Source organism: Oncorhynchus mykiss, chromosome 3 (assembly GCF_013265735.2).
Source record: "Oncorhynchus mykiss isolate Arlee chromosome 3, USDA_OmykA_1.1, whole genome shotgun sequence".
NCBI classification, from domain to species: domain Eukaryota; kingdom Metazoa; phylum Chordata; class Actinopteri; order Salmoniformes; family Salmonidae; genus Oncorhynchus; species Oncorhynchus mykiss.
In genome coordinates, this window is record NC_048567.1 from 52,395,159 (window position 1) to 52,421,284 (window position 26,126).

Below are 26,126 nucleotides of genomic sequence, written 5' to 3' on the forward strand. Positions count from 1 at the left end.
ATGCAGCGCCAAATTCAAATAAATTACTATAAAAATGTAACTTTGATGAAATCACAAATTCAATATACCAAATTAAAGCTACACTTGTTGTGAATCCAGCCAAAGTGTCAGATTTCAAAAATGATTTACGGTGAAAGCAAACAATGCTATTATCTGAGGAAAGCACCCCAGTAAACAAAGAGAAAAGAGCATATTTCAACCCTGCAGGCGCGACACAAAACACAGAAATATAAATATAATTCATGCCTTACCTTTGACCAGCTTCTTCTGTTGGCACTCCAGTATGTCCCATAAACATCACAAATGGTCCTTTTGTTTGATTAATTATGTCGATATACATCCAAAATGTCCATTTATTTGGTGCGCTTGATCCAGAAAAACACTGGTTCCAACTTGCGCAACGTGACTACAAAATATCTCAAAAGTTAACTGTAAGCATTGTCCAAACATTTCCAACTACTTTTGTAATACAACTTTAGGTATTTTTTAACGTAAATAATCAATAAAATTGAAGACGGAATGATCTGTGTTCAATACCGGAGGAAAACAAAGTGGAGCGTGCTTTCAGGTCACGCACCTCTAACACAGAGTGCACTTCCCTCGAGCCTCATTCTGAACAGTTTTATTCTTCATTTCTCAAAGGAAAAACCTTAACCAATTTCTAAAGACAGTTGACATCCAGTGGAAGTGGTAGGAACTGAAAGAAGGTCCCTTAGAAATGAATTGAAAAGAGAGTGACCTCCAAATAAAATCTGAATGGTTTGTCCTCGGGCCTTCCAAACAAGTTCTGTCATACTCACAGACATGTTTCAAACAGTTAGAAACTTCAGAGTGTTTTCTATCCAAATCTATTAACCATATGCATATTGGTCAGCAAATCCGACCATGACGCCATCTTGCTCGAACCGTCTTATAGGCAGGAACTCAAACAGGATGTACCAGTGACGAGAACCAGTCAACGCTGGTCTGACCAATCGGAAGCCACACAACACGATTGTTTTGATCACGTGGACAGGAATATACGCTGACTCGGTAAGTGCATTTATAAAGAAGTGCATTGGAGATGTTGTACCCACTGTGACTATTAAAACCTACCCTATCCAGAAACCGTGGATGGATGGCGGCATTTGCGCAAAAGTGAACGCACAATCCCCTGTATTTAACAATGGAAAGAGGTCTCGAAATATGGCTGGATATAAACAGTGTGGTTATTCCCTCCACAAGGCAATCAAACAAGCGAATTGTCGGCAAAGGGACAAGGTGGAGTCGCAAATCAATCGTGGACTTCAGGAAACAGAAGAGGGAGCACCCCCCTATCCACATCGAAGGGACAGCATTGGAGAGGGTGGGAAATTTTAAGTTCCTGGGCGTACACATCACAGACAAACTGAAATGGTCAACCCACACAGACAGTGTGGTGAAGAAGGCGCAACATCACCTCTTCAACCTCAGGAGGCTGAAGAAATTTGGCATATCCCCCAAAACCCTGACAAACATTTACAGATCCACAACTGTAAGGCTAACTGCAAGGGTGGTGCGGTCTGCACAACACATCACCGGGGGCAAACTACCTGCCCTCCAAGACATCTACAGCACTCGATGTCACAGGAAGGCCAAAAGATCATCAAGGACCAAAACCACCAGAGCCACTTCTTGTTAACACCGCTATCATCCACAAGGCGAGGTCAGTATAGGTGCATCAAAGCTGGGACCGAGAGATTGAAAAACAGCTTCTATCTCAAGGTCATCAGACTGCTAAACAGCAATCACTAACTCAGAGAGGCTGCAGCCTACATTGAGACCCAATCACTGGACACTTTAATAAATGGATCACTAGTCACTTTAAACAATGCCACTTTAAATAATGCCACTTTAATAATGTTTACATGTCTTTCATTACTCATATCACATGTATATACTGTATTTTATACCATCTACTGCACCTTGCCTATGCCGCTCGGCCATTGCGCATCCATATACTTATATGGACATATTCTCATTCAACCCTTTAGATTTGTGTGTATTAGGTAGTTGTTGGGGAATTGTTAGATTACTTGTTAGATATTACTGCACTGTCGGAACTAGAAGCACAAACATTTCACTACACTCGGATTAACATCTGCTAACCATGTGTATGTGACCAATACAATTTGATTTGATAATAAACCGTAGCAGCAGCGTGTCAAAAGAGCTAAAAACAAAAAAGGGTAAATGCCGATAGTTAAATAGTTAACCAATAGCTACCCGGACTAACTATTTAGCAGTCTTATGGCTTGGGGGTAAAAGCTGTTCAGGGTCTTGTTGTTTCCATTCTTGGTGCGTCGGTACCGCTTGCTGTGCAGTGTCAACGAGCACAGTCTATGACTAGGGTGGCTGGAGTGTTATTTAAACAAAATAGAGTTTTCACACTCCATTTCATACAGCATGACAGAAGGGGGTTATTAGACAGCATGATAGAGGGGGTTAGTTAATATTACAGAGGAATCTAGCTTTCACAGGATACTCCCCATGCAGGCAGAAATGCAAGAATTCAGCATCAGTTCCATGCAGGCAAGGCCCACAGGTTAAGGGTTACTGGACAAAACACCGACCACAATTCGATCCAAACTGTGCAGCGACAGAATGCAAAAAAATGATATTTTCTCTCTCTGGTCTCCCAGGAGCTGGAGGCTGGTCTCCCCAGGTGACAGACAGCCAGCCATGGCTGCAGCTGGACCTCAGGGACAGGATGGAGGTGACGGCCGTCGCCACACAGGGGCGCTACGGCAGCTCAGACTGGGTCAGCGGCTACCTGCTGCTCTTCAGTGACACAGGCCAAGCCTGGAAGCAGTACCGACAGGAGGATGGAGTGGGGGTGAGTTGTATCATACTGCAGGTTTACTGTTGCCATTGTGAACACTGATGTGCTATTCACTGAGGTATTGCCTTGGCTTTAGCTCAATGGGCTAATACGGGTTTCAACCCAGTCAGTCACATTGATTTGAAAATAATAATCTAAGCTTTGACTTTTCTTTTCACTTGGCACACTAGGATGAGTGAGTAGCTGTGTATTGAGCTGTAACTCAGAGTAGGTCAGAGCTCCAAGGGTACACCTCATAAAATAAGACGTTACGTCCCTCTCTTGTACTTGAGTTAGTGTCCTCCACCTCTGGTGTGTGAGAGAGAGTAGATAGCTAAACATCTCTGTCTTTGTTTTGCTCTCCCCAGAGGTACCATGCTTTGTGGGAAAACGATTAGGAGAATTCAGACTCTGTAACTCAATTTTTATCTCATTGTTTCACATCCTTGTGAAGGAAACATTTTGTTAAGTCTGACAATAGTCTGGGATGAACTGTGTGGATGTACACTACACACATCTGGCTCACTCTACATATATCCTACTCCTCCTCTACTATGATTTTATAGCTAGTACTTGGCTAGCATGTGTGCATAATTGAGTTAACATCTAAAAAAAAATGCCTGTTTGTACCTCATGATGTTGGTGTGCACATACATTCTTTATAAGCCATTGTGCTCGCCCCAGTTATGTCAAATTGCGTGACGGAAATCTTAAATTGGAAGCACTGAAAAAGAATGAGGAGAGAAAATGGAGACAACTCAACATTCCTACCATTTTTTTCTGAACAAGTTTCTCTCTTATGGTGGATAATGAATAGTAGTTGGGGTTACAAGTACAAACAGCGTGTCCAGTACGCTACAGCAGCCTGTCTTCTATTATTTATTCTCTTCTTCGACTTAAAAAAAATCATTGTTTACACTCCAGTATGGGAATGTGGCATGGTGTAGAGATGCTGGTGTAGTGGATAAACCCTGGGAGACGTGTTTTGAAATTGTTTTCAATGATTGCTAGGGACTTAACAATAATTGGGATCTACAGTGCATTCAGAAAGTATTTAGGCCCCTTGACTTTTTCCACATTTTGTTACGTTACAGCCTTATTCTAAAATGGATTAAATAAAACAAATTCCTCATCAGTCAACACACCATACCCCATAATGACATAGCGATAACAGGTTTTTAGACATTTCTACAACTGTATTAAAAAATTCCAACAGAAATACCTTATTTACATACCTTTTCCGACCCTTTGCTATTAAACTCGAAATTGAGCTCAGGTGCATCCTGTTTCCATTAACCATCCCTGAGATGTTTCTACTACTTGATTGGGGTTCACCTGTGGTAAATTCAATTGATTGGACATGATTTGGAAAGGCTCACACCTGTATACTGTATATAAGGTCCCACAGTTAACAATGTATATCAGAGCAAAAACTAAGCCATGAGGTTGAAGGAATTGTCCATAGAGCTCCGGAACAGGATTGCGTCAAGGCACAGATCTGGGGAAGGGTACCAAAAAAGGTTTGCAGAATTGAAGTGGCCTCCATCAATCTTAAATGGAAGAAGTTTGGAACCACAAAGACTTCCTAGAGCTGTCCGTCCGGCCAAACTGAGCAATCAGGGGAGAAGGGCCTCTGTGGAGATTGGAAAACCTTCCAGAATGACAACCATCTCTGCAGCACTCCACCAATCAGCCCTTTATGGTAGAGTGCCCAGATGGTAGCCACTCCTCATTAAAAGGCACATGACAGCCTGCTTGGAGTTTGCCAAAAGGCACCTAAAGGACTCTCAGACCATGAGAAACAAGATTATCTGGTCTGCTGAAACCAAGATTGAACTATTTGGCCAGAATGTCAAGTGTCATATCTGGATGAAACCTGTCCCTATCCCTACGCTGGAGTATAGTGGTGGCAGCATCATGCTGTGGGGATGATTTTCAGCTACAGGGACTGGGAGACTAGTTAGGATCGAGGGAAATATGAACAGAGCAAAGTACAGAGAGATCCTTGATGAAAACCTGCTCTACAGAGTTTAGAACCTCAGACTGGGGCAGAGGTTCTCCTTCCAACAGGACAATGACCCTACGCACACAGCCAAGACATTGCAGGAGTGGCTTCGAGACACGTCTTTGACTGGCCCAGCCAGAGCCCGGACTTGAACCCGTTCTAATATCTCTGGATAGACCTGAAAATAGCTGTGCAGCTATGCTCCCTATCCAACCTTACTGAGCTTGAGAGGATCTGCGGAGAAGAATGGGAGAAACTCGCCAAATACAGGTGTGTCATACCCAAGAAGACTCTGTTGTAATCGCTGCCAAATGTACTTGAACAAAGTATAGAGTAAAGGGTCTGAATACTTATGTAAATGTAATGTGTCCGTTTTATGTATTTTTTATAAATGGATCTTAGAATAGTCCCATGGCTTTGCTGTAGTCAGACCAAGAGTATTTGTTTTCCAGAATATAATTATATTTATTTGGACAGCATTTTACACCAGGGATTTCTTTGAGTTACTAAGTCAGATTGGGGAAACATATTTATGTAAATATTGAAATTGCTGGTATAGTTGAATGTGAGGTCATCCTTATGAACTGTCTATATATCCAATAATTATTTCATGAGCTTATATGATACACAGGAAAGTGACCCCATTACTTTATATATCCTGTTGTAGATACCTGACACGTCTTCACTATTAACTCAAAGAAAATGTAATGTATGCTTTTTGATTGGAAATGTACTTAATAAATAAGCTGTACCAGACAGTTGTAAATGCATCTCACTCCATCTTTGATTTCCAAGCAAATAAACCCTCTCTCTGGTCTGTCAATACCTTTCACTAACCACAAGCTTCTAACTGTAAATCACATAGTGTTCTCAGCAGCTTGTTTTCTCAGCAGTCTCCTATTACGAAGACACTATGGCAGCCCACAGTTTAGTGGCTGGCTACACTCTAGTCTATGTAATTAATATGGGTTTTATTAAGAATTAAAGCAAGGAATGAGCGTGTGGTGTTAATTTGATTCGTTCTTCAGTGAGTTAAAGTAAGCGGATGTAGAGCCCATAGAATTCGAATGAGAGATGAGAATAAGCAGCCCATGGCTTTTAAGCTATAACCCCCCCCCCCCTCCCTCTACGCTTGGTATAAATGCCATGCAGTGCTTTGAAATCAGTCAAGTAGTTTAGATGATACAGTTGTGGCCAAATATATTGGCACCCCCACACTTTTCTTAAATAATTCCCTATTTCTTAAAAAATAAGTTCAAATTGATGAAAAAAAGTGTTTGGTCCCCACACCTAGTTATTATATTTTTAACATTGCAGAACCAATTGCACAACCAACTTAAGTTTACCATTTTAATTGAAAAAAATAAAGACAAATTCAATGGACAAAAATATTGTTCTGGAGTAGCCAGAGAAGAGTGTAGATATGAATCACATCCCTAACCAATGTCGAGAGCTGAAAGCAGCAGTTGGTGGAGGGTACCCCTCAAACATTGAAGAATTAGAGCAGTTTGCTACTGAAAAGTGGGCACATTGCCAGTAGAAATGTGCAGCAAGCTCATTGGTGGCTCCAAGAAGCATTTGTTGGAAGTTATCTTGGCCAAAGGCTGTGCTAATTCCTAAGTGCCAAAAATTGTGTCCATGCCATTCGTCTTTATTTTCTCAATAAAAATTGTAAACTTAAGTTGACAAAAAATAAAATGGCTTCTCCAATGTTGACAATCCAATAACAACATGTGGAGAATAAACTAATGTTTTATTTATTTAAAGAAAAATTGGGAATTAATTAAGGAAGGTGCAAGAGTGCCAAGCGTGTGACTCTTGGATGCATTTGCTCAACTTGTTTTGGTTTTGTTTCAGATTATTTTGTGCCCTATACAAATTAATGGTACAGAATGTATTGTGTCATTTTGGAGTCAACATTATTGTAAATAACAATAGAATATGTTTTTAAACACTTCTACATTAATGTGGATGCTACCATGGTTATGGATAATCCGGAATTATTCTTGAATAATGATGAGTGACAAAATTACAGAGCCATAAATATCCTACCCACCCATAAAATGCTAAACTCCTCTGTAGGTTAGGATGTCTTTGGGGTGTGATATTTGTGCGTCTGGAACTTTCTCACTCATCATTATTTACGATTCATTCAGGACTATCTGTAATCATGGTAGCATAGACATTAATGTAGAAGTGTTTAGAAACATATTCTTGTTTACAATAAAAGGGACAAAATGACATAAGACATTATTGACCATTCATTTCCATTGGGCACAAAATAATATGAAACACAACCAAAACAAACAGCGAATGCATCCAACAAGTTTGTGGAGTCACAAGCTTGATGTAATCAAAATACTAAACATTGGACTACTTTAATAATCATACATATAAGTGAATTTGTCCCAATAGTTTTGGTCCCCTAAAATGGAGGGACTATCTACAAAAGGTACTGTAATTTCTAAACGATTCACATGATATTGACTAAAACACCCTCAAATTAAAGCTGACAGTGCACTTTAACCGCATAGTCATTGTATCATTTCAAAGTGCTGGAGTACAGAGCCAAAACAACAACAAAATAATCACTGTCCCAATACAATCACTATCACAAAGCTTCCTGCCACCCAGAACCTCTATACCAGGCGGTGACAGAGGAAGGCCCTAAAAATGGTCAAAGACTCCAGCCACCCTACTTATAGTGTTCTCTCTGCTACCGCACGGCAAGTGGTACCAGAGCGCCAAGTCTAGGTCCAATGGGCTTCTAAACAACTTCCACCCTCAAGCTATAAGACTCCTGAACACCTAATCAAATGGCTACCCAGACTATTTGCATTGCCCCCCACCCCTCTTTTACACGGCTGCTACTCTCTGTTGTTATCATCTATGCATAGTCACTTTAATAACTCTACCTACATGTACATACTACCTCAACTAACCGGTGCCCCCGCACATTGACTCTGTACCTGCACCCCCCTGTAAATATTGTTATTTTTTCCTGCTTCTCTTAAATAACTTGTTACTTTAATCTCTCATTCTTGTCCGTATTTTTTGAAACTGCATTGTTGGTTGGGGGCTTCTAAGTAAGCACTTCACTGTAATGTCTACACCCTGTTGTATTCGGCGCATGTGACTAATACAATTTGATTTGATTTGACTTTGAGCTCACTGTATTAGGCCGCAACTATATTTCAAGTCATATTACCGAAGTTGAGACTCATCAATCCTCAGTTAATTAGTTTAAAAAAACGAAGAACATTCCAGTTGTTTTTTTTGTCAATCAATCAATGACACACAGAATACTACATCTAACTAACCGGTTAAATAGTCCTAACATTTCTTCTGTCAATGTGAGAAGATAGCAGGTGTCATTTGGTTTTGATCCATGCCTGAAGAAACAGAAACGGTGGGATCAATTGGATGAGTGGCAGCTAGTTAGTGAGACTCCCCTAATGAAGGCACTCCAAAGGTGGGCGACCAATTTGAACCTGCACGCCACACGGAGATATGAATTGACGTCAGTCTGGCATTTTAACAAGGGAAGTTCAAAGGTAATGGCCTGCTGACGGCGGTGCAGGCTGAGAAGGCTAATGAGAGAACACCAGCTGCCTGCGTCTGCCAGGTTGCAGCAACTCTGCACCTGTAAGGTTAGCCATTATTATGTGCTGTGTATGAAAAGAGTGGTTTTATAGCACTTAAGCTACACACATGGGCAAAGGCACGTTCTCTTACACACCCACTCTCCCTCTCCTGCTTTCTCTCGCTTTCAATGACACACTTACACTTACACTTACACACACGCACACACAGAGACACACACACACAGAGAGACACACACACCGACACCCGCAGCCTCAAGACACAGCCAGAGCTGCAGTCCTTTTATCTCTGCTCTGTGCCAGACCAGGTCACAATGGCAACATGATTATCTATTCTTGGAATTCTCTTCAGTCTTTGTCTCTTAGGAGTCACATAGCAAGGCCAGCACTGCAACGACACAACAGGGAGTATAAAGCCATGTTGGGAACAACAGGGAGTATAGGCCATGTTGGGAACAACAGGGAGTATAGGCCATGATGGAAACAACAGGATGGCACTCATGAAACAGTTGTTAATCATCCAATTAGACAAAGCCAGAGAGAAAGAAAGGAAAGGAATGACTCATGTTTGTGGGTGACCAGCTAACTATTAAGTTATGAAATGTTGTATCATTTAGTACATATAGTCTAACAATGTTGTTCTTTTTTTGTACCATTGTTTGTTGGAACTTTGTTTACTTTGGTATTTGTGTTTCCGTCAGTTCGTTTGAGAAGATTGATGCTCTCTGGTCCAAATACACATCATAAAGAAATTTCAAATTTCAGTTCCAATGTTTAGGTATTTTCATGTAAACCCCTCTGTGCTTATTAAGGAAGTTGTATTTTCCGTCAATTAGCAAAAGCCTCTACCCCCGGAGTGAAACAGTGTGCAAAACACAATTTAAGGTTTGTTGAAAAAAACTGTAGACTACAGTAATGACAGAATAGAAACATATTCAGATAACACCCTCATCCTGACGGATTGAAGAGGAGCTAAGGGTGTTTAATCAAGGATTGATATGCCTGTTAGCTGTGTATGCAGAAGTGTTTGTGGTGTTTAGGTTTGTGTCGAACATTAGGTTGGTGTTGATGAACAAAAGTGAAGTAAACTTTTGGACAACTCTTTAAGATTAAGTTGCTCTTGTGCTATATCTCCTTTATAACTACTTTGGTAAACAGAATGCAAGTCATATAGATCTGATTAGGCTCGTTTTGCACTGGGTGAAAGTTGATCGCATTCCAGTTTTAGAACCGGTGCTGCCTCCCGTCCGTGAGCCAGGTGCCCCGTTCAAAGCCCAAGGCGAAGTCAATATTTACATTTGAGTCATTTAGCAGGCAATCTTATTTAGAACGACTTACATGAGCAATTAGGGTTAAGTGCCTTGCTCATGGGCACTGACAGATTTTTCACCTAGTTGGCTCAGGGATTCAAACCAGTGACCTTTCAGTTACTGGCCCAATGCTCTTAGCCTAGATGTTGCCTAGTAAGTTCACGTTAACAAGCAAGATAACTTAGCTGGTTAATTTTTGCTCATGTGAGGAAGTTAGGGTATCAAGCATTTTAGTTAGGTAGACTAAGGTAGACTAATATGGACAGCCACATGTTATTTAGCAATATTGATTGGGCAAAATCGTTTTTGGTGTATTTTTCACTGTATTAGACAAAGTGTATATAGCCTAGTTGATTTAATGACGTTGAAATGTTTAAGTTGAAATGGTGCTGGAATAGCGGAGGCAGTGCTCCTGTTTTCTTTGTGCTGACTTGCGTTAACTCTCCATTGGTCCAAATCAGTAGGTGTTTAGTAAACTGTCAGAAACATTAACGTGCTTGAACATGCTGTACACCAGGGATTGGCAAATCCAGTCCTTGGGGGCCTGATTGGTGTCACACTTTTACCCCAGCCCCAGCTGTCTCCAATAATCAACTAATCATGATCTTCAGTTTAGAATGCAATTAGTTGAATCAGCTGTGTTTGCCAGGGATGGGGAGAAAAGTGTGACACCACTGGAGTTGCCCATCCCCGCTCTACACTATTTCACTGTTTGTTACATGAAATATTTGCTTTGTGGATTTCACATGGACAGATGTTGCTCTCCGGCTTTGGGATGCAACAAATGTATATGTGATTGAATTTATTCCACCACTGTGGGACGGATGTCATTTTGTTGTGTCTGCCTTAGTGTATATCATGGTGGTGTATGAACAAATAGGTTATAGAACAAACAATGCAATTATCTCAACATAGGTTGCAATATGGATATTTTCCTGACTTGGCTTGGCTTCCCCAGGGATTTTACCCACACAATGCTACTGGTGGATATTGACAAATAGCTTTTTCTCAGTAATGAATATGTATGCCACATTTTGGTGTAGCAAACGTTTATCAAATTGTATTTGCTAAATAAGTTACTTTACATTGTGGAGGATATGCATTGCAATAGCCTGCATGGTCTGAGTGGATGAGTAAACCCCAGTGAGTTTGCAAATGCTTATCTTGCACAGACATGAGTTACATTTGTAATTGCTTAGCTTGCACCTCTTCTAAAATACAGTCACCAGGCTCCACTTAAATGGACTCACAATAAAAAAGCATGGGTATAAATCAAAATAATAGCCTAAATAGTTACCTTGTAAGACTGCCTCTTCTTCATTATCTTCATTATCTCCAGAGACCAATCTCTGTAGAGTCTATCCCTCAGAGAGGTAACACCATACTCCATGTGTGTGTGTAATTTGTGCTTCTTCTACTACCTCCCCCATCTGCTATTGTGTTTTCAGCTGCAGGGAGAAGTGAATTAATGGCATTTCTTGACTCTGTTGAGCCTGGAGCTCCGGTGTCAACAATCCATCTTTCCTTTACTCTGTGATACACATCATTATCGATTTAGCTCGTCACCTGCCTCGAATTCGTTATGACGGCTGCTTGTGATCAGTCATCTGAGTTTCCTCTCTCTCTTTCTCTCTCTCTCGCTCTCTCTCTCTCTGTTCACCCCCCTAAGCCTCCATGGTGCAGATTATTAATGCAGTGGAGGGTAGGGGGACAGGGGGATGGAAATTACGAAGAATAATGACATCTCACAGTTTCAGTGAGAGATATTCATTGTTATCTGCCTGGGAGCAGACAATATGATACCAATTGTTTTTTCCCATCTACTTGCCACAGAAGTGTGTGTTAGTGCAGTGGTGGATATCCTCCCAGGATCCACCCAGGATCCCCAACCCAGGCAACACATTTGATATGTTTTATCTAAAAGTAGGGTCAGGTGAAGAGAAACATATGGCCCAGGTTTTGTTTTGTTGCAGAATACTAATACATTATCTTTAACAGTTATTGGAAACTAACCCTCTTTAATGTTATGATCCTAAACATTAAGTCCTAGACGACACAAAACCCTTTTTAATTCTTTAATTCCTCTGGAAGATACAAGGTCAGTTCAGAGAGCCATGCTTGGTTAACAGTGACTCCCTTGATAACGGAGCTGTAATTTCTGGTTTTGTTTGATGAATACAGTTCCCTCAAGAATACCCCGCCCCTGTATATTAACACTTGGCATTGCATCTAACTCTTCTGTCTTTTCTCCCTTCCTCTCTCTCTGCTGTGTGTCTCTAGAGGTTTGTGGGGAACGTGAATGCTGACAGTGTCATTCACCACAAGTTGTCCCACTCTATCAGAAGCCGCTTCCTGCGCTTCGTCCCGCTGGACTGGAACCCCAGTGGCTGGGTGGGACTCAGAGTGGAGGTGTACGGCTGTGCCTACAGTGAGTGACCAGACCACCCCTACCTCTAACATACAGACCATACACATTAGGGTGTGCCTGCAATAAAGGGACCACCAGGCCTTACACACAGACCATACACATTCAGCTAATATCATAATTCCACAGTGATTGACCAGAGCACCCCTTACCTCCAGAACACCCTACATTTGTGTATACACTTTGATGAAAGCAGGACGTTTGAAATAGAGATAGCGAGTATTTTGATATTGATGCTCTTCTCTCATTTATCACAAATGTTCCCACCAGCTAACAGAGACAAACAGTGACTGCCAGGCAGGCATGACAGTTGAGAGCCAGTCTTTGCCTGGGTAATACTAAATGCACTGAACAAAACTATGAATGCAACATGTAAAGTGTCAGCCCCATGTTTCATGAGCTGAAATAAAAGATCCCAGGCATTTGACTGATTTCCTGATGTGAACTGTAACTCAGTAAAATCTTTGAAATTGTTGCATGTTGCATTTATATTTTTGTTCTGTATAAATAAAAGGGACACTGGGACGCCTCTCACACACATTCTGAAGCAGCATTAACTGGATCAGCCAGTGAATTACTGCTCTGTGAAAGACAGTTGTATTTAACTCTGAGTGAGCACTTTCATAATGCCGAACTGTTCCACAGCATGATCCCTGTATTAATGTTGGATGAATGTGTGCTCTGCTAATAAATGCTGTGTGACATGCACCTCAATGCATCTCGATGAGGAGAGACCATACACATCTCAATTCAAACTATAAAACAGGTTGATCAATTCACGATACAGAGAGCAGAGATAGAAAGAGAAGAGAAGAGAGAGAGATGAGAAGAGAGAGACTTGCTATGCAATGTCATTACAATACCGGCGTTACAGATTCATGTATCTATGCATGATTCCTCTAGGTCTTCCAATGACTAAATTACGTTGGAAAATCTGAAAATGCCCCCATGACAAATTCATAACTTGCATTCTTGAGGACTTACAGGAATCCATTTTGTAGTATGACTGAAAGGGGTGAGCACTAGAGCATGTGCAGTAATTATTAAAATAACAGGTGTATGTCAGAGATTGTTCCTATCCAGTTACACATGGAAATGGCTTCCAGCATAATTCATTTCAATGCCATCATTGATATAGCCACATTACCATAACAGGTATGAAGCTCACAGTGACAGGGGACAAGTATCCCAATGACAACCCATTTCACTGTCTGTTGATTGCCTTCAGAGTCAGACGTGGCAGACTTTGATGGCAGAAGCTCCCTGCTCTACCGGTTTAACCAGAAGTCCATGAGCACGGTGAAGGATGTGATCTCGCTGCGCTTCAAGAGCCACCAGGCTGAGGGGGTGCTGCTCCACGGAGAGGGTCAGAGGGGCGACTACATCACTCTGGAGCTGCACCGGGGCAGGCTGGCCCTCTATCTCAACCTGGGTGAGTTTGTCACACCGGGGCAGGCTGGCCCTCTTCCTCAACATGGGTGAGTTTGTCACATCGGGGCAGGCTGCAAGGCACATGCACAGATAAGGCTCTAGTGGTGCTGGACCACCTGCCTGTTTGCTCGCCTAGGAATAATGTGCCCTTTTTGATTGGTGGCATTTAAAAATATATATTTGTACTTATTTTAAGTCTATTTTCTCTTTTGTATTGTACATCTAAATGTTGTGAATTGTGCATCAAACAAGCAAATTTCTCATAAACTTTGACTGGAAAATAATGTGCACAGACCTGGCAGGCTGGCTCTCTACCTCAACCTGGGAGAGGTCATCAGAAAGGTCAAGGGGCAGAGGTAATGGGTAACAGGACACAAGGGACTCTGGGTACAGATGAAGGAGTCTTTTGAACCATTTAAAATGAGCCTGGGGAGCAGTCTGGGAGGGTAACTGAATGTTTGTGTTCTGCTGCCCTTCCAATTACCACTGCACCTGAGCTCCATTTACTAGCTGGACTCAGACTGTTAAGGATCCACATTGTGTAGAGCTGAGTCTGGGGAAGACCATTCTCAAGTAGTTTGTTTTCAGAATGTCTATAAGAACTCCCTCTTCCTCGATAAACCATCCTGTTTTATGATCAATATCTATATCAATATTAAAGTAACCATATGATCTGTTCTCTGTTTCTTTGTCTTCAGATGACACCCGGCTGCGGTTCAGCAGTGGTCGTGTTGCTGTCACTTTGGGCAGTCTTCTGGATGACCAGCACTGGCACTCTGTCCTCATCGAGCGCTTCAACAAGCAGGTCAACCTCACCATGGACACCCACACACAGCACTTCAGGACCAAGGGGGAAGGAGACTCTCTGGAGGTGGACTATGAGGTGTGTTTATGCTAACATATACTGTAGAATAGTCAGATACTTATTCAGACCAAGTAAATAGTTCAACCAAGTTATCTTACTCTGAGGATGTTGTCATTTCACCCTTTTTCCTCATCAAAGCTCAGCTTCGGAGGCATCCCACTGCCAGGTAAACCTGGTACCTTCCTGAGGAAGAACTTCCATGGCTGCATCGAGAACCTCTACTACAACGGGATCAACATCATCGACCTAGCCAAGCGACGCAAACCTCAGATCTACAGTGTGGTAAGACAACTATTCTCATCTACCGTACCATAGATTATTAGTACATCCTTAAAATAGTATGGGGACAAAGTAGTTAGTCAAAAAATGCCTATTAAAAGGTCACAGACCGTCTGTTTTAATTGCACTGTTGCTGTGAGATTTCACATTTTGCTACAATGTGATTCTGTTTAATCACATTTGTATTTGAGTTAGTCACATAGCCTTCTCCATGGTCCCTCAAACTGTATGAGATCCAGGGCAGAGACACTGTCCGTAGAGAAAAAAAATGTGGTTCTATCTGATCCTCACTACTGTGTCATTAAGTCTAAATTCATGAATAGATTCAGCCGTAGGCACACCCTATAATTTGGACACCCTCCCCCCAATCAAATCAGACAGAAGCCAAAGCGTTACATTGCATCACAGACACCCTATTCCCCTCGGAAATCTGATTGCTATGTTAAAAGGCCTTTACTTACAAGTGAGAGAGTGACTGCGATGATGGAATCCGTAATGGAATTTCAATGTGGAATACTATCTGGTAAGGGATCACAATGAGAGTCAAAGTGCTGCCGATTGCTCTTCTCTGCCTCTGAGGCACTGGGATTGATGGGCCGCTGACCTCAATTGACATGGCTGCTCTTTTGGTCCGTGTAGCTCACAAGGCCTCTGGATCACTTGGAATTAAGGTGTGTTCTTTCTCTGCCCACCTGACGGCTAACCTAGATTGGAGGGGAGAAACTCAGAATTTTATAGTTTGATATTATATGACACTTCTGCCTGTAGTCCTTTTGTACTGCACCTTTTGAATTCCAGATAGTCATTCAGCTTTATATGGCGTTATCAAGGAAATGTGCGATTCTTGCAGGCGAGTTAGTTTTCTAAATATAATTTTCAGTAAATCTCTTTATCAGCTCACTGTATTTTATTCTGCTCAGATGAATGGTACAGTAAAAGTACAGTAAATCCAACATGTTGATGGTATGAGTGAATAATTCCATGATCTGTGTTTTCCATGTGTGTCACCAGGGCAACGTGACCTTCTCGTGCTCGGAGCCCCAGCTGGTGTCCACCACTTTCCTGAGCTCCAGCAGCAGCTTCCTGTCGCTCCCGGCCACGCCGTCTGCTTCAGCGGGCTTCGCGGTGCGTTTCCAGTTCAGAACATGGAACCCAGAAGGGCTACTGCTCTCCACCCAGCTGGCCCTGGAGCCCCAGCGACTGGACCTGCAGATAAGCAACAGCCGGCTGCGCTTGACCCATCACACGTCAGCCCAGCAGAAAGAAGAGGTCTCCACCGGTGAGGGCCAGACCAACAGCCTCTAGCCTAGCTGTCCTACACTATGGGTTGGAATCAGTGTACACCCAGGGAGACAGAAAATATAAAACAGTCTTTATTCCAGTGAAGTAGACTGACAGTGAAAAGCTAATCCATCATCCAGGGGGAGACTATCTGTGTTTGGTTTTGCACATCATTACATCAACATCATTCATATGACCTTTTGCCCCCGAGAAACTCAAAGCACATTTAATCTTCTTGGAATGGCTTGAGGAAAAATGTCATCCTTGTATTTTGGACGTGAGCGCTACAGGATTGCAGTCAGAGAGAAATAACATGTATAATTACGTTGGATTGCAGAGCCCAGACTTTCAGCAGATGGCAGGCACAGAGGGAATTATAGACACACAGAAAGACCATTACAGCTTGGAAGCCCTTCACTATAAAGGACAATCAAAATGGATATACCACAATCTGCTATGTCTGTTTGAAGCTTGAACCTACGGTCAAATGAATGTTTCATCCAATAATAACCATTACGTTCTGTCCTCTGGCAACGATTAAGCTTCAATCTGACCAGCCACACTTGTCGTTCATTTTCATTTCCATGTCATCTTCCATTCTTGTTTAGAAATGTAGGACAGTTATTAAGACACACCATGTGACCATACTGTAGCTTACACAGCGATTGATAGGCTATGATTTATAATGTAATATGTAGCCTAGTACCTACAGTATGTTGGAGATCCCAATCCCAGTAATCCCTGAATGAACATGTAGTTGATGTTTGATGAGCCTGTAAAAGTATCACACAGAAAACACACCCTGCTGTCTCCACAGGTCACAGAGTGAACGATGGACTGTGGCACTCTGTGAGTCTCAGCTCTCAAGGTCTTCAAGTCACCACGACCCTGGACAATGAGCCGTCCTCAACCATCGAGCTGGGGGACCACATGGAGGCAGGAAACAGCCTCTACTTCGGAGGTAAGATCACACACAATGAGTCTTGTTGTCTGCATCACTATCTCATTTTCACGACTTCCACCGAAGGTAGTTCCTCTCCCTGTTCGGGCGGCGGTCGGCGTCACGGGCCTACTAGCCATCACCGATCCCTTTTTCCTTTTCTGTTTGTTTTGTCTTTGGTTCTTTCACACCTGGTTTCAGTTGCCTTAATTTCTGTGTGTATAATTTACCCTGTTGCCTGCCTAGGTTTGTGCGGGATTATTTTATTGTGAGATTGCTCGGTTAGGTTGTGCCCATTTTTGTTTCACGCATTCATACTGAGTGTGTATAAATTGAGGAGCTTTGTTTGTTCCTCCTTTCGTGATTAACGCGTTTCTCTGTTGTCGAGGGCGTCTGATTTTTGTATTGTGCCTCACCTGTATTTGGTGGACTTGCCCATTATAAGTACGCATCTCTGCTCTCCTGCTCCTGACTCCTTCACCTACCTCCAAACGCAATATTGTCACAGAATCCTGCACCAGCTTCGATGGAGTCAGCAGGAGCTGACGCGCTCCCAACATCTATGGAGGAGCACATTCAACACCACACGGCAGTGTTACACTGGCTGGGGACCACGATGGATCAGGTGATGGCGACGATGGAAATATGAGAGAGAGGTGGCCTTCCTACACCTCCACCAGCCACACTCCAACCAGTACCACAACCCTCTCCTTCGTTGCCTGGTCCCAGTGTTATTCGACTCCCGAGGGAGTACGATGGGACGGCGGCCGGGTGCCAGGGGTTCTTACTCCAGATGGAGCTATACCTGGCAACCGTTCATATGGCTCCTTCGGGAGGTGAGAGCGTGAACGCCTTCGTCTCCTGCCTCTCAGGCAAAGCCCTGGAGTGGGCCAACGCCGTATGGAACGATCCAGACTCGGCGAGGGACCACTACCCAGACGGGTGAACGTCTGTTCCATCTAAGGCAGGAGAAGAGGAGCGCACAGGACTTCGCCCTAGAGTTCCGGACCTTGGCTGCTAGCGCGGGATGGAACGACAGGGCCCTGATCGATTACTATAGGTGCAGTTTGCGCGAGGACGTCCGTAGGGAGCTAGCCTGTTGAGACACCACCCTCTCCTTGGACCAGCTGATAGACATGTCCATTCGGTTGGACAACTTGCTGGAGACCCGCGGACATCCGGATCGGGCCCTGTCAGTTTTATCCCCCAGCCCCTCCACTCCAACGCCCATGGAGCTAGGAGGTGCTGCGGCGAGGGCAACCGGAGGAGCCCTTTCCTGTACCAGCTGTGGTCGTAGAGGGCACACTGCTGACCGGTGCTAGAGGGGTCCTTCTGGGAGTCGAGACGCCAGGCCGAGCACTGCCCGTACACCCCAGGTGAGTCGGCACCAGGCTCACCCAGAGCCCCCTGTTGGTCACATGTATGTGTTAACTTATTTTCCTGAATTTTCCCCTCATTCCCGGCATAAGGCGCTAGTAGATTCAGACTCAGCAGGCAATTTTATTGACCGCGGTTTTGCGCATTGTTTAGGGATCCCCCTTGTTTAGATTGATAAACCCTTCCCAGTGCACACCTTAGATAGCCAACCATTAGGGTCAGGGCTAGTCAGGGAGGCCACGGCTCCACTGGGCATGGTTACGCAGGAGGGTCATGAGGAGAGAATTAGTCTCTTCCTCATTGATTCTCCTGCATTTCCGGTGGTGCTGGGGATCCCCTGGTTGGCCCGTCACAACCCCAAGATTTCGTGGCAACAGAGGGCTCTAAAGGGGTGGTCAGAGGAGTGCTCAGGCAGGTGTGTAGGGGTTTCCATCGGTGCAACGACGGTGGAAAGTCCAGACCAAATCTCCACCGTGCGCAATCCCTCAGAATATGCCGATTTGGCTATCACCTTCTGTAAAAAGAAAGCTACCCAATTACCACCTCATCAACGAGGGGTTTGTGAGATAAATCTCCTGGTAGACGCTGCACTTCCCAGGAGTCACGTGTATCCCCTGTCACACTAGGAGACGGTGGCTGTGGAGACAAATGTCTCTGAATCTCTGGGGCAGGGGTATCTCTGGGGCCTCCTTGAGTTTATTTTTTGTGAAGAAGGAGGGAGGTCTGTGTCCCTGCATTGACTATAGAGGTCTAAATTCCATCACGGTGGGGTACAGTTACCCGCTACCTCTCATTGCCATGGCGATTTAGTCATTTCACGGGGCATGCTTTTTCACAAAACTGGATCTCAGGAGCGCGTATAACTTGGTGCGTATCCGGGAGGGAGATGAGTGGAAGATAGCGTTTAGTACCACATCCGGCCATTATGAGTACCTCGTCATGCCGTACGGGTTGAAGAATGCTCCAGCAGTCTTCCAATCTTTTGTAGACGAGATTCTCAGGGACCTGCACGGGCAGGATGTGGTGGTTTATATCTATGACATTCTGGTCTATTCCGCTACACACGCCGCACATGTGTCTCTGGTGCGCAAGGTACTTGGGCGACTGATGGAGCATGACCTGTACGTACGTCAAGGCTGAGAAATGCTTGTTCTTCAAATGGGCCGTCTCCTTCCTAGGGTATCGCATTTACACATCAGGGTTGGTGATGGAGTGTGACCGCATTGCAACCGTGTGTAATTGGCCGCCGCCAACCACGGTAAAGGAGGTGCAGCGGTTTTTAGGGTTTGCCAACTACTACCAGAGGTTTATCCAGGGTTTTGGGCTGGTGGCTGCTCCCATTGCGTAACTGCTGAAGGGGAGGCCGGTGCATCTTGGGTGGTCGGCTGAGGCGGACAGAGCTTTTGGTCGCCTGAAGGCTCTGTTTACCTCGGCTCCCGTGCTGGCGCATCCGGATCCCTCTTTGGTATTCATTGTGGAGGTGGACGCATCCGAGGCTGGGATTGGAGCCGTGCTCTCACAGCGCTCGGGTACGCCATCGAAGCTCTGCCCTTGTGCTTTCTTTTCGAGGAAGCTCAGCCCGGCAGAGCAAAACTATGACGTGGGGGATTGGGAGTTGTTGGCTGTCGTCAGAGCTCTGACGGTGTGGAGACATTGGCTTGAGGGGGCTCAGCACCCTTTTCTCATCTGGACTGACCACCGTAATCTGGAGTACTTCCGGGCGGCGAGGAGACTGAACCCTCATCAGGCAAGGTGGGCTATGTGTTTCACCCTATTTCGGTTTACTATCTCATATAGACCAGGTTCCCAGAACACTAAGGCAGACGCACTATCCCGACTGTATCTTATGGAGGAGCGGTCCATCGATCCTACTCCCCGATGGGAGGTGGACGCAGACATCGAGCGAGCATCACGTGTAGAGCCTACTCCACCGCAGTGTCCAGCTGAATGGGTGTACGTTCCGCTGGAGGATCGTGACGGGCTGATTGGTGGGCTCACACGTCCTCCTCTGGTCATCCTGGCATCGGTAGGATGGTGCTATGTCTTAGTGGGAAGTACTGGTGGTCCACTTTGTTCAAGGACCTGAGGGTTTATGTGTCCTCCTGCTCGGTGTGCCCTCAGTGCAAGGCTCCTAGGCACCTGCCCAGAGGGAAGTTACAACCCCTTCCTGTTCCACAGCGGCCTTGGTCACACCTGTCGGTTGACTTCCTGACCGATCTGCCTCCGTCACAGAGCAACACCACGATCCTGGTCGTTGTGGATAGGTTTTCTAAGTCCTGTCGTCTCCTCCCTTTGCCCGGTCTCCCTACGGATCTACAGACTGCAGAGGCCTTGTTTACTCACATCTTCCGGCACTGCGGGGTACCTGAGGAAATTTTTTTGATAAGTGTCCCCAGTTCACATCTAGGGTGTGGAAGGCAGTAATGGAAAGTTTGGGGGTCTCGGTCAGCCTTACCTCGGGTTTTCACCCCGAGAGTAATGGGCATGTGGAGAGAGTGAACCAGGATGTGGGTAGGTTTCTGCAGTTGTATTGCCAGGACCAGCCAGGGGAGTAGGCAAAGTTCATCCCATGGGCAGAGATGGCCCAGAACTCAATCCGCCACTCCTCAATGAACCTGTCGCCCTTCCAGTGCGTGTTGGGATATCAGCCGGTCCTGGTACCATGGCATCAGAGCCAGACCGAGGCTCCTGTGGTGGACTATTGGGTGAGGCACTAGAGGGAGACCTGAGAGGCCGCCGGAAACCGCAGCGAGGCCCCGGTGTTCGCACCGGGGGACCGGGTCTGGATCTCGACCCGAAACCTGCCCCTCCGACTGCCCTGCCGGAAGCTGCGTCCGCGGTTTGTGGGGCCGTTTAAAGTCCTGAGGAGAATAAACGAGGTGTGTTATAGGTTACAGCTTCCCCCTTACTACCATATTAACCCCTCGTTTTATGTGTCTCTCCTCAGGCCGGTGGTGGCTGGTCCGCTTCAAGAAGCTGAGGTGTGGGAGGTCCCTTCGCCCCCCCCCTGGACTTTGTGGGGGTGCCTGCGTATACAGTTCGGGCATCGGGTGAGGGGCCTTCAGTACCTCGTGGATTGGGAGGGGTACGGTCCGGAGTAGAGATACTGGGTGCCGGTGGAGGATGTATTAGACCCATCTATGCTGAGCGAGTTTCACCGCCTCCATTCAGATCGCCCTGCGCCTCGTCCTCCGGGTTGTCCTCGAGGCCGGCGTCAGTGCGCTGCGGGAGCCACGCGTCAGGGGAGGGGGTACTGTCATGACTTCCACTGAAGGTAGTTCCTCTCCCTGTTCGGGCGGCGGTCGGCGTCACCGGCCTACTAGTCATCACCGATCCCTTTTTCCTTTTCTGTTTGTTTTGTCTTTGGTTCTTTCACACCTGGCTTCAGTTGCCTTAATTTCTGTGTGTATAATTTACCCTGTTGCCTGCCTAGGTTTGTGCGGGATTATTTTATTGTGAGGTTGCTCGGTTAGGTTGAGCCCATTTTTGTTTCACGCAGTCATACTGAGTGTGTATAAATTGAGGAGCTTTGTTTGTTCCTCCTTTCGTGATTAACGGGTTTCTCTGTTGTCGAGGGCGTCTGATTTTTGTATTGTGCCTTACCTGTATTTGGTGGACTTGCCCATTATAAGTACGCATCTCGGACATCTCTGCTCTCCTGCACCTGACTCCTTCACCTATCTCCAAACGCAATATTGTCACACTCATGAAACCAGGACTTGATGGTCAGGTCTTGTTGCAGCATCTGAAGACATTATCTGAAGATGTATACAGGACATGTTGAATGATGAAAATGCAACTATTTAGCAACATTTCTTCAATCTGTGTCACAGGTTGTCCATCTCTGAACATCTTAGGCTGTAAGAACCCCACGTTGGCGTTCCAGGGGTGCATGCGTCTCATCTCCATCAACAGCCAGCCCATGGACCTGAACCGGGTGCAACAAGGACGGCTGGGAAACTACAAGGAGCTGCAGTTTGACACATGTGGCATCCATGACAGGTAAGCCTTTAGGTGGGGCTCCAATCCCAAAATGTGTTTGGATGACGAACTAAACAGATTTAAACGGTTCTGTCTTTATTTGTTGAGGAGGTTATTCTGTCCAACACAGCCCATGCTTTAGTATCGCTGACAAGTCAGCTAATAGAGATAGGCTTACAGACTGGATCTGCCAATTAGATCATGCAATGGAGTCTGGTACTGTTGCACTATCATCCTGGCTCAGGGCCCCGCTAACAAGTGTGGCGTGTGGCGTCCTCTCTGTCCCTCACTACCCCGCTCTGATTGTGGAACCGATGGGTGGGATTAGTACACGCTAAATATATCTCATGGCAAAGTTGAGGAAACCTGAAACACATACAGGGAGGAGACAAACAAAGGACTTGGTGAGTTGGTGCTTTTTCTTGTATTCACCCTGAGGGGAATCCTACTACTCTGATGTCAGATCGCAGCTACACCTGATTCTTCGGTTTAGAATGCTAACCGGCAGATGTAAAGGCTGTTGGAGTGTGTGGAACACAACAGATGAATAAGCCCTACAGGGCTGTTAGTAAAATACATGAAATGTGTAAAAAGACGGAATGTGACGGTTCCCATGAAAACAAAACAGGTGACAGCTGTCTGTGTGCCCTATATTGGCTGCCTCTCGATGAGCCTTCCACAAAGAGATGTACGCCGAGAGAATGTTTTGTATATTTCACTACCATGCAATATTACCCCTTATCCCTCATTTTATAGGGGAGGTTTATGCTCAGTATTGTTCACCGTTCTATAAATCTCTTCATTGGACTGTAATTCATTGTCCATCGCAGAGCCATGTCTTTGTGTAACGACCAGAACTATGCTTCATTAAAGGATTGGAAGATTAACCTTTACGAGTGTTAATCTACTTTTCTTTGTGTCCAATCAAACTCCATGACTACATTTTTTGCAAGTGTGCACTTCTGTGCCACGGCTTCTGTAATTTCATGACCTGTGAGGGCAGCCGTGAACACATCAATAGAAATAGCTCTACGGTAATTAAACCATGGCCTGCAACCTTATCCACGCCACAGTCACTCTGCTCCATGGCAATTAATGGGAGAGAGATGAAAATGTATGAAATTATAGATGCACGCTTGAAACCCGGGCAATTATGTGAAACTGAAGGAGGCTTGAGGAAGGTACTATTAATCAGGAAAGCGTGGTTAGGAGAGGGATTTCCATGAAGCGCTGGGTGTTCAAAACCTGTAAATACGTGCTCTGGGTTTGACTTGATGCTGCTGCTTCTTCTTTTTTTAAACACACAACAACACAGTACTGGCAAGTGTTTGTTTACCATTTGCCTCAACAATTTGAGTTGGAATGGTACTCAATTCATTTGGGATTTACTGAGCGGCCTTGTAAATCGTAAATAAACAACGGCAAAGGAAATGCACAAACTGTGTTTGCCTCGCCTCTTGAGTACTCGGGTGCCAGACCGTGCCTTGATAATGGCAAGGAAATGAAAAGGGGAGTCTGCTTAACAGATAATGAAAGGCTGAGGATAGTAGGCTTTGACACGAAGACAAACCTTGTTTTTTCCCTTTTTACCCTACAAAAAGGCTTGGCAAATCTGACAGATAAGTCTTTATGCTTTTTAAAAACTTTAATTATTTTACCAACAAATCTCATTTTATCCTTTGATATTTCCACAATCGTGTTGTGAGATTGTTTGTTTATCACTGCACAAGTCTTTAATTTAAAAAACAAATAACTAGTATATATCAATGTTTCTACCTTATCAATGTTCATCTTTTCCAATGTATTTATGTTTGCTTTTGTCACTATGAATACCCTGACATGTGTTAATGCATAGTAAAGATATGTATATACATAGTAATGTAATGTACAGGGCCTTCAGAAAGTATTAATACCCCTTGACTTATTCCACATTTTGTTGTTAGTCTGAATTCAAAATGGATTAAATCATGTTCTCTCTCACCCATCTACACACAATACCCCTTAATGACAAAGTGAAAACATGTTTTTAGAATTTTTTGCAAATGTATTGAAAAAGAAATCAAGAAATGTATAATTGACATAAGTATTCACACCCGAGTCAATACTTAGAAGCACCTTTGACAGAGATTACAGCTTTGAGTCATCTTAGGTATGTCCGTATTAGCTTTGCACATCTGGATTTTGAGATTTTCTCCCATTCTTCCTTGCGGATTCTATCGAACTCTGTTAACCTTTTACTGCTGTGGGCTAAATCAGGGTCACAGAGTGTTTATAGCACACCTCACACACATTTTTATAGCCTTAAAAAAAGAAGACACCTGTACCATGTCAAATTGAAATGTATTAAATTGAGTTTGCATCCCAATATTACACTTTGTATACACTGAAAAGTGGTGGAACAAGTGCCCAATTGTCATACTTAATATTAAAAAAAAGACTCCCAGTAAAATACTACTTGACTAAAAGTCTAGAATTATTTGGTTTTAAATGTACTCAAGTATGTATCAAAAAAAACTATATTAAGCTATATCAAAAGTAAAAATCATTTCAAATTTCTTATATTAAGCAAACCAGACATCACCATTTTTTTTTTTACGGGTAGCCAGGGGTACACACCAACACTATGTGTTTAGTGAGTCCACCAGATCAGAGGCAATAGGGATGACCAGGGATGTTCTCTTGATAAGTCCCACTGGGCACACATTGGTTGAATCAACATTGTTTCCATGTCATTTCAATATAATTACGTTGAACCAACGTGGAATAGACGTTGAGTTGAGTCTGTTCCCAGTGCGGTGTGTGAATTGGACCATTTTCCTGTCCTTCCAAGCAGGGTAAATGGGAAAATGTATGGAGTGAACAGTACAGAGACCCATAAAAACTACTTAAGTAGTATTTTAAATTATTTTTACTTAAGAATTTTACACCACAGACACTGAGTATACAAAACATTAAGGACACGTGCTCTTTCCATGACATAGACCGACCAGGTGAATCCAGGTGAAAGCTATGATCCCTTAATGATGCCACTTGTTATATCCACTTCAATCAGTGTAGATGAAGGGGAGGAGACAGGTTAAATAAGGATTTTTAAGCCTTGACAATTGAGACGGATTGTGTATGTGTGACATTCAGAGGGTGAATGGGGAAGTAAAAAGATTTAAATGCCTTTGAACGGGGTATAGAAGTAGGTGCCAAGAACTGCAACGCTGCTGGATTTTTCGCACTCAACCGTTTCCCGTGTTTATCAATGATGGTCCATCACCCAAAGGACATCCAGCCAACTTGACACAACTGTGGGAAGCATTGGAGTCAACATGGGCCAGCATCTCTGTGGAACGCTTCCGACACCTTGTAGAGTCCATGCCCTGACGAATTGAGGCTGTTCAGAGGGCAAAAAGGGTTAGGGCACCTCAATATTAGAAAGTTGTTCTTAATGTTTTTTTACACTCAGTGTACATCACAGAAGACTGAAATATAACAAAACCGTTTGACATAAACACCGGATTTTGAGCTGTTTCATATTCTTGTTCTGAAGACATTCCAGCATTGCTTTGGCTATATGCGTGTGGTCATTGTCATTTGCACTCTGAAGCATGTTCTCATCAATGATTTGCCTGTATTCATTGTTCCCTCTATCCTTGCCAGTTTCCCAGTCCCTGCTGCTGAAAACATCACCATAGCCAAATACCATGCTTCACAGTAGAGATGGTGTTAGACAGGTGATGAGCTGTGCCTGGTTCTCAAGACATATCACGTTGTATTCAGACCAAAGAGTAAAATGTTTGTCT

At 44.2% G+C, this 26,126-nt stretch overlaps 1 protein-coding gene across 2 annotated transcripts in view; it reads left to right on the forward strand.

The window, feature by feature from the left end:
- Window positions 1-26,126, forward strand: part of LOC110520177 (contactin-associated protein-like 5) — a 61,679-nt gene that overhangs the window by 14,228 nt on the left and 21,325 nt on the right. The window contains exons 3-10 of one of the 2 annotated variants that reach the window (XM_021597311.2): window positions 2,661-2,854; window positions 12,037-12,184; window positions 13,410-13,613; window positions 14,311-14,495; window positions 14,616-14,759; window positions 15,768-16,035; window positions 16,855-16,998; window positions 22,188-22,356. In XM_021597311.2, the coding sequence (XP_021452986.2) occupies window positions 2,661-2,854; window positions 12,037-12,184; window positions 13,410-13,613; window positions 14,311-14,495; window positions 14,616-14,759; window positions 15,768-16,035; window positions 16,855-16,998; window positions 22,188-22,356 (1,456 nt within the window). Of the gene's footprint in view, window positions 1-2,660; window positions 2,855-10,413; window positions 10,543-12,036; window positions 12,185-13,409; window positions 13,614-14,310; window positions 14,496-14,615; window positions 14,760-15,767; window positions 16,036-16,854; window positions 16,999-22,187; window positions 22,357-26,126 lie in introns of those variants that run through there. The other variant, XM_036974561.1, reaches the window with a different exon arrangement.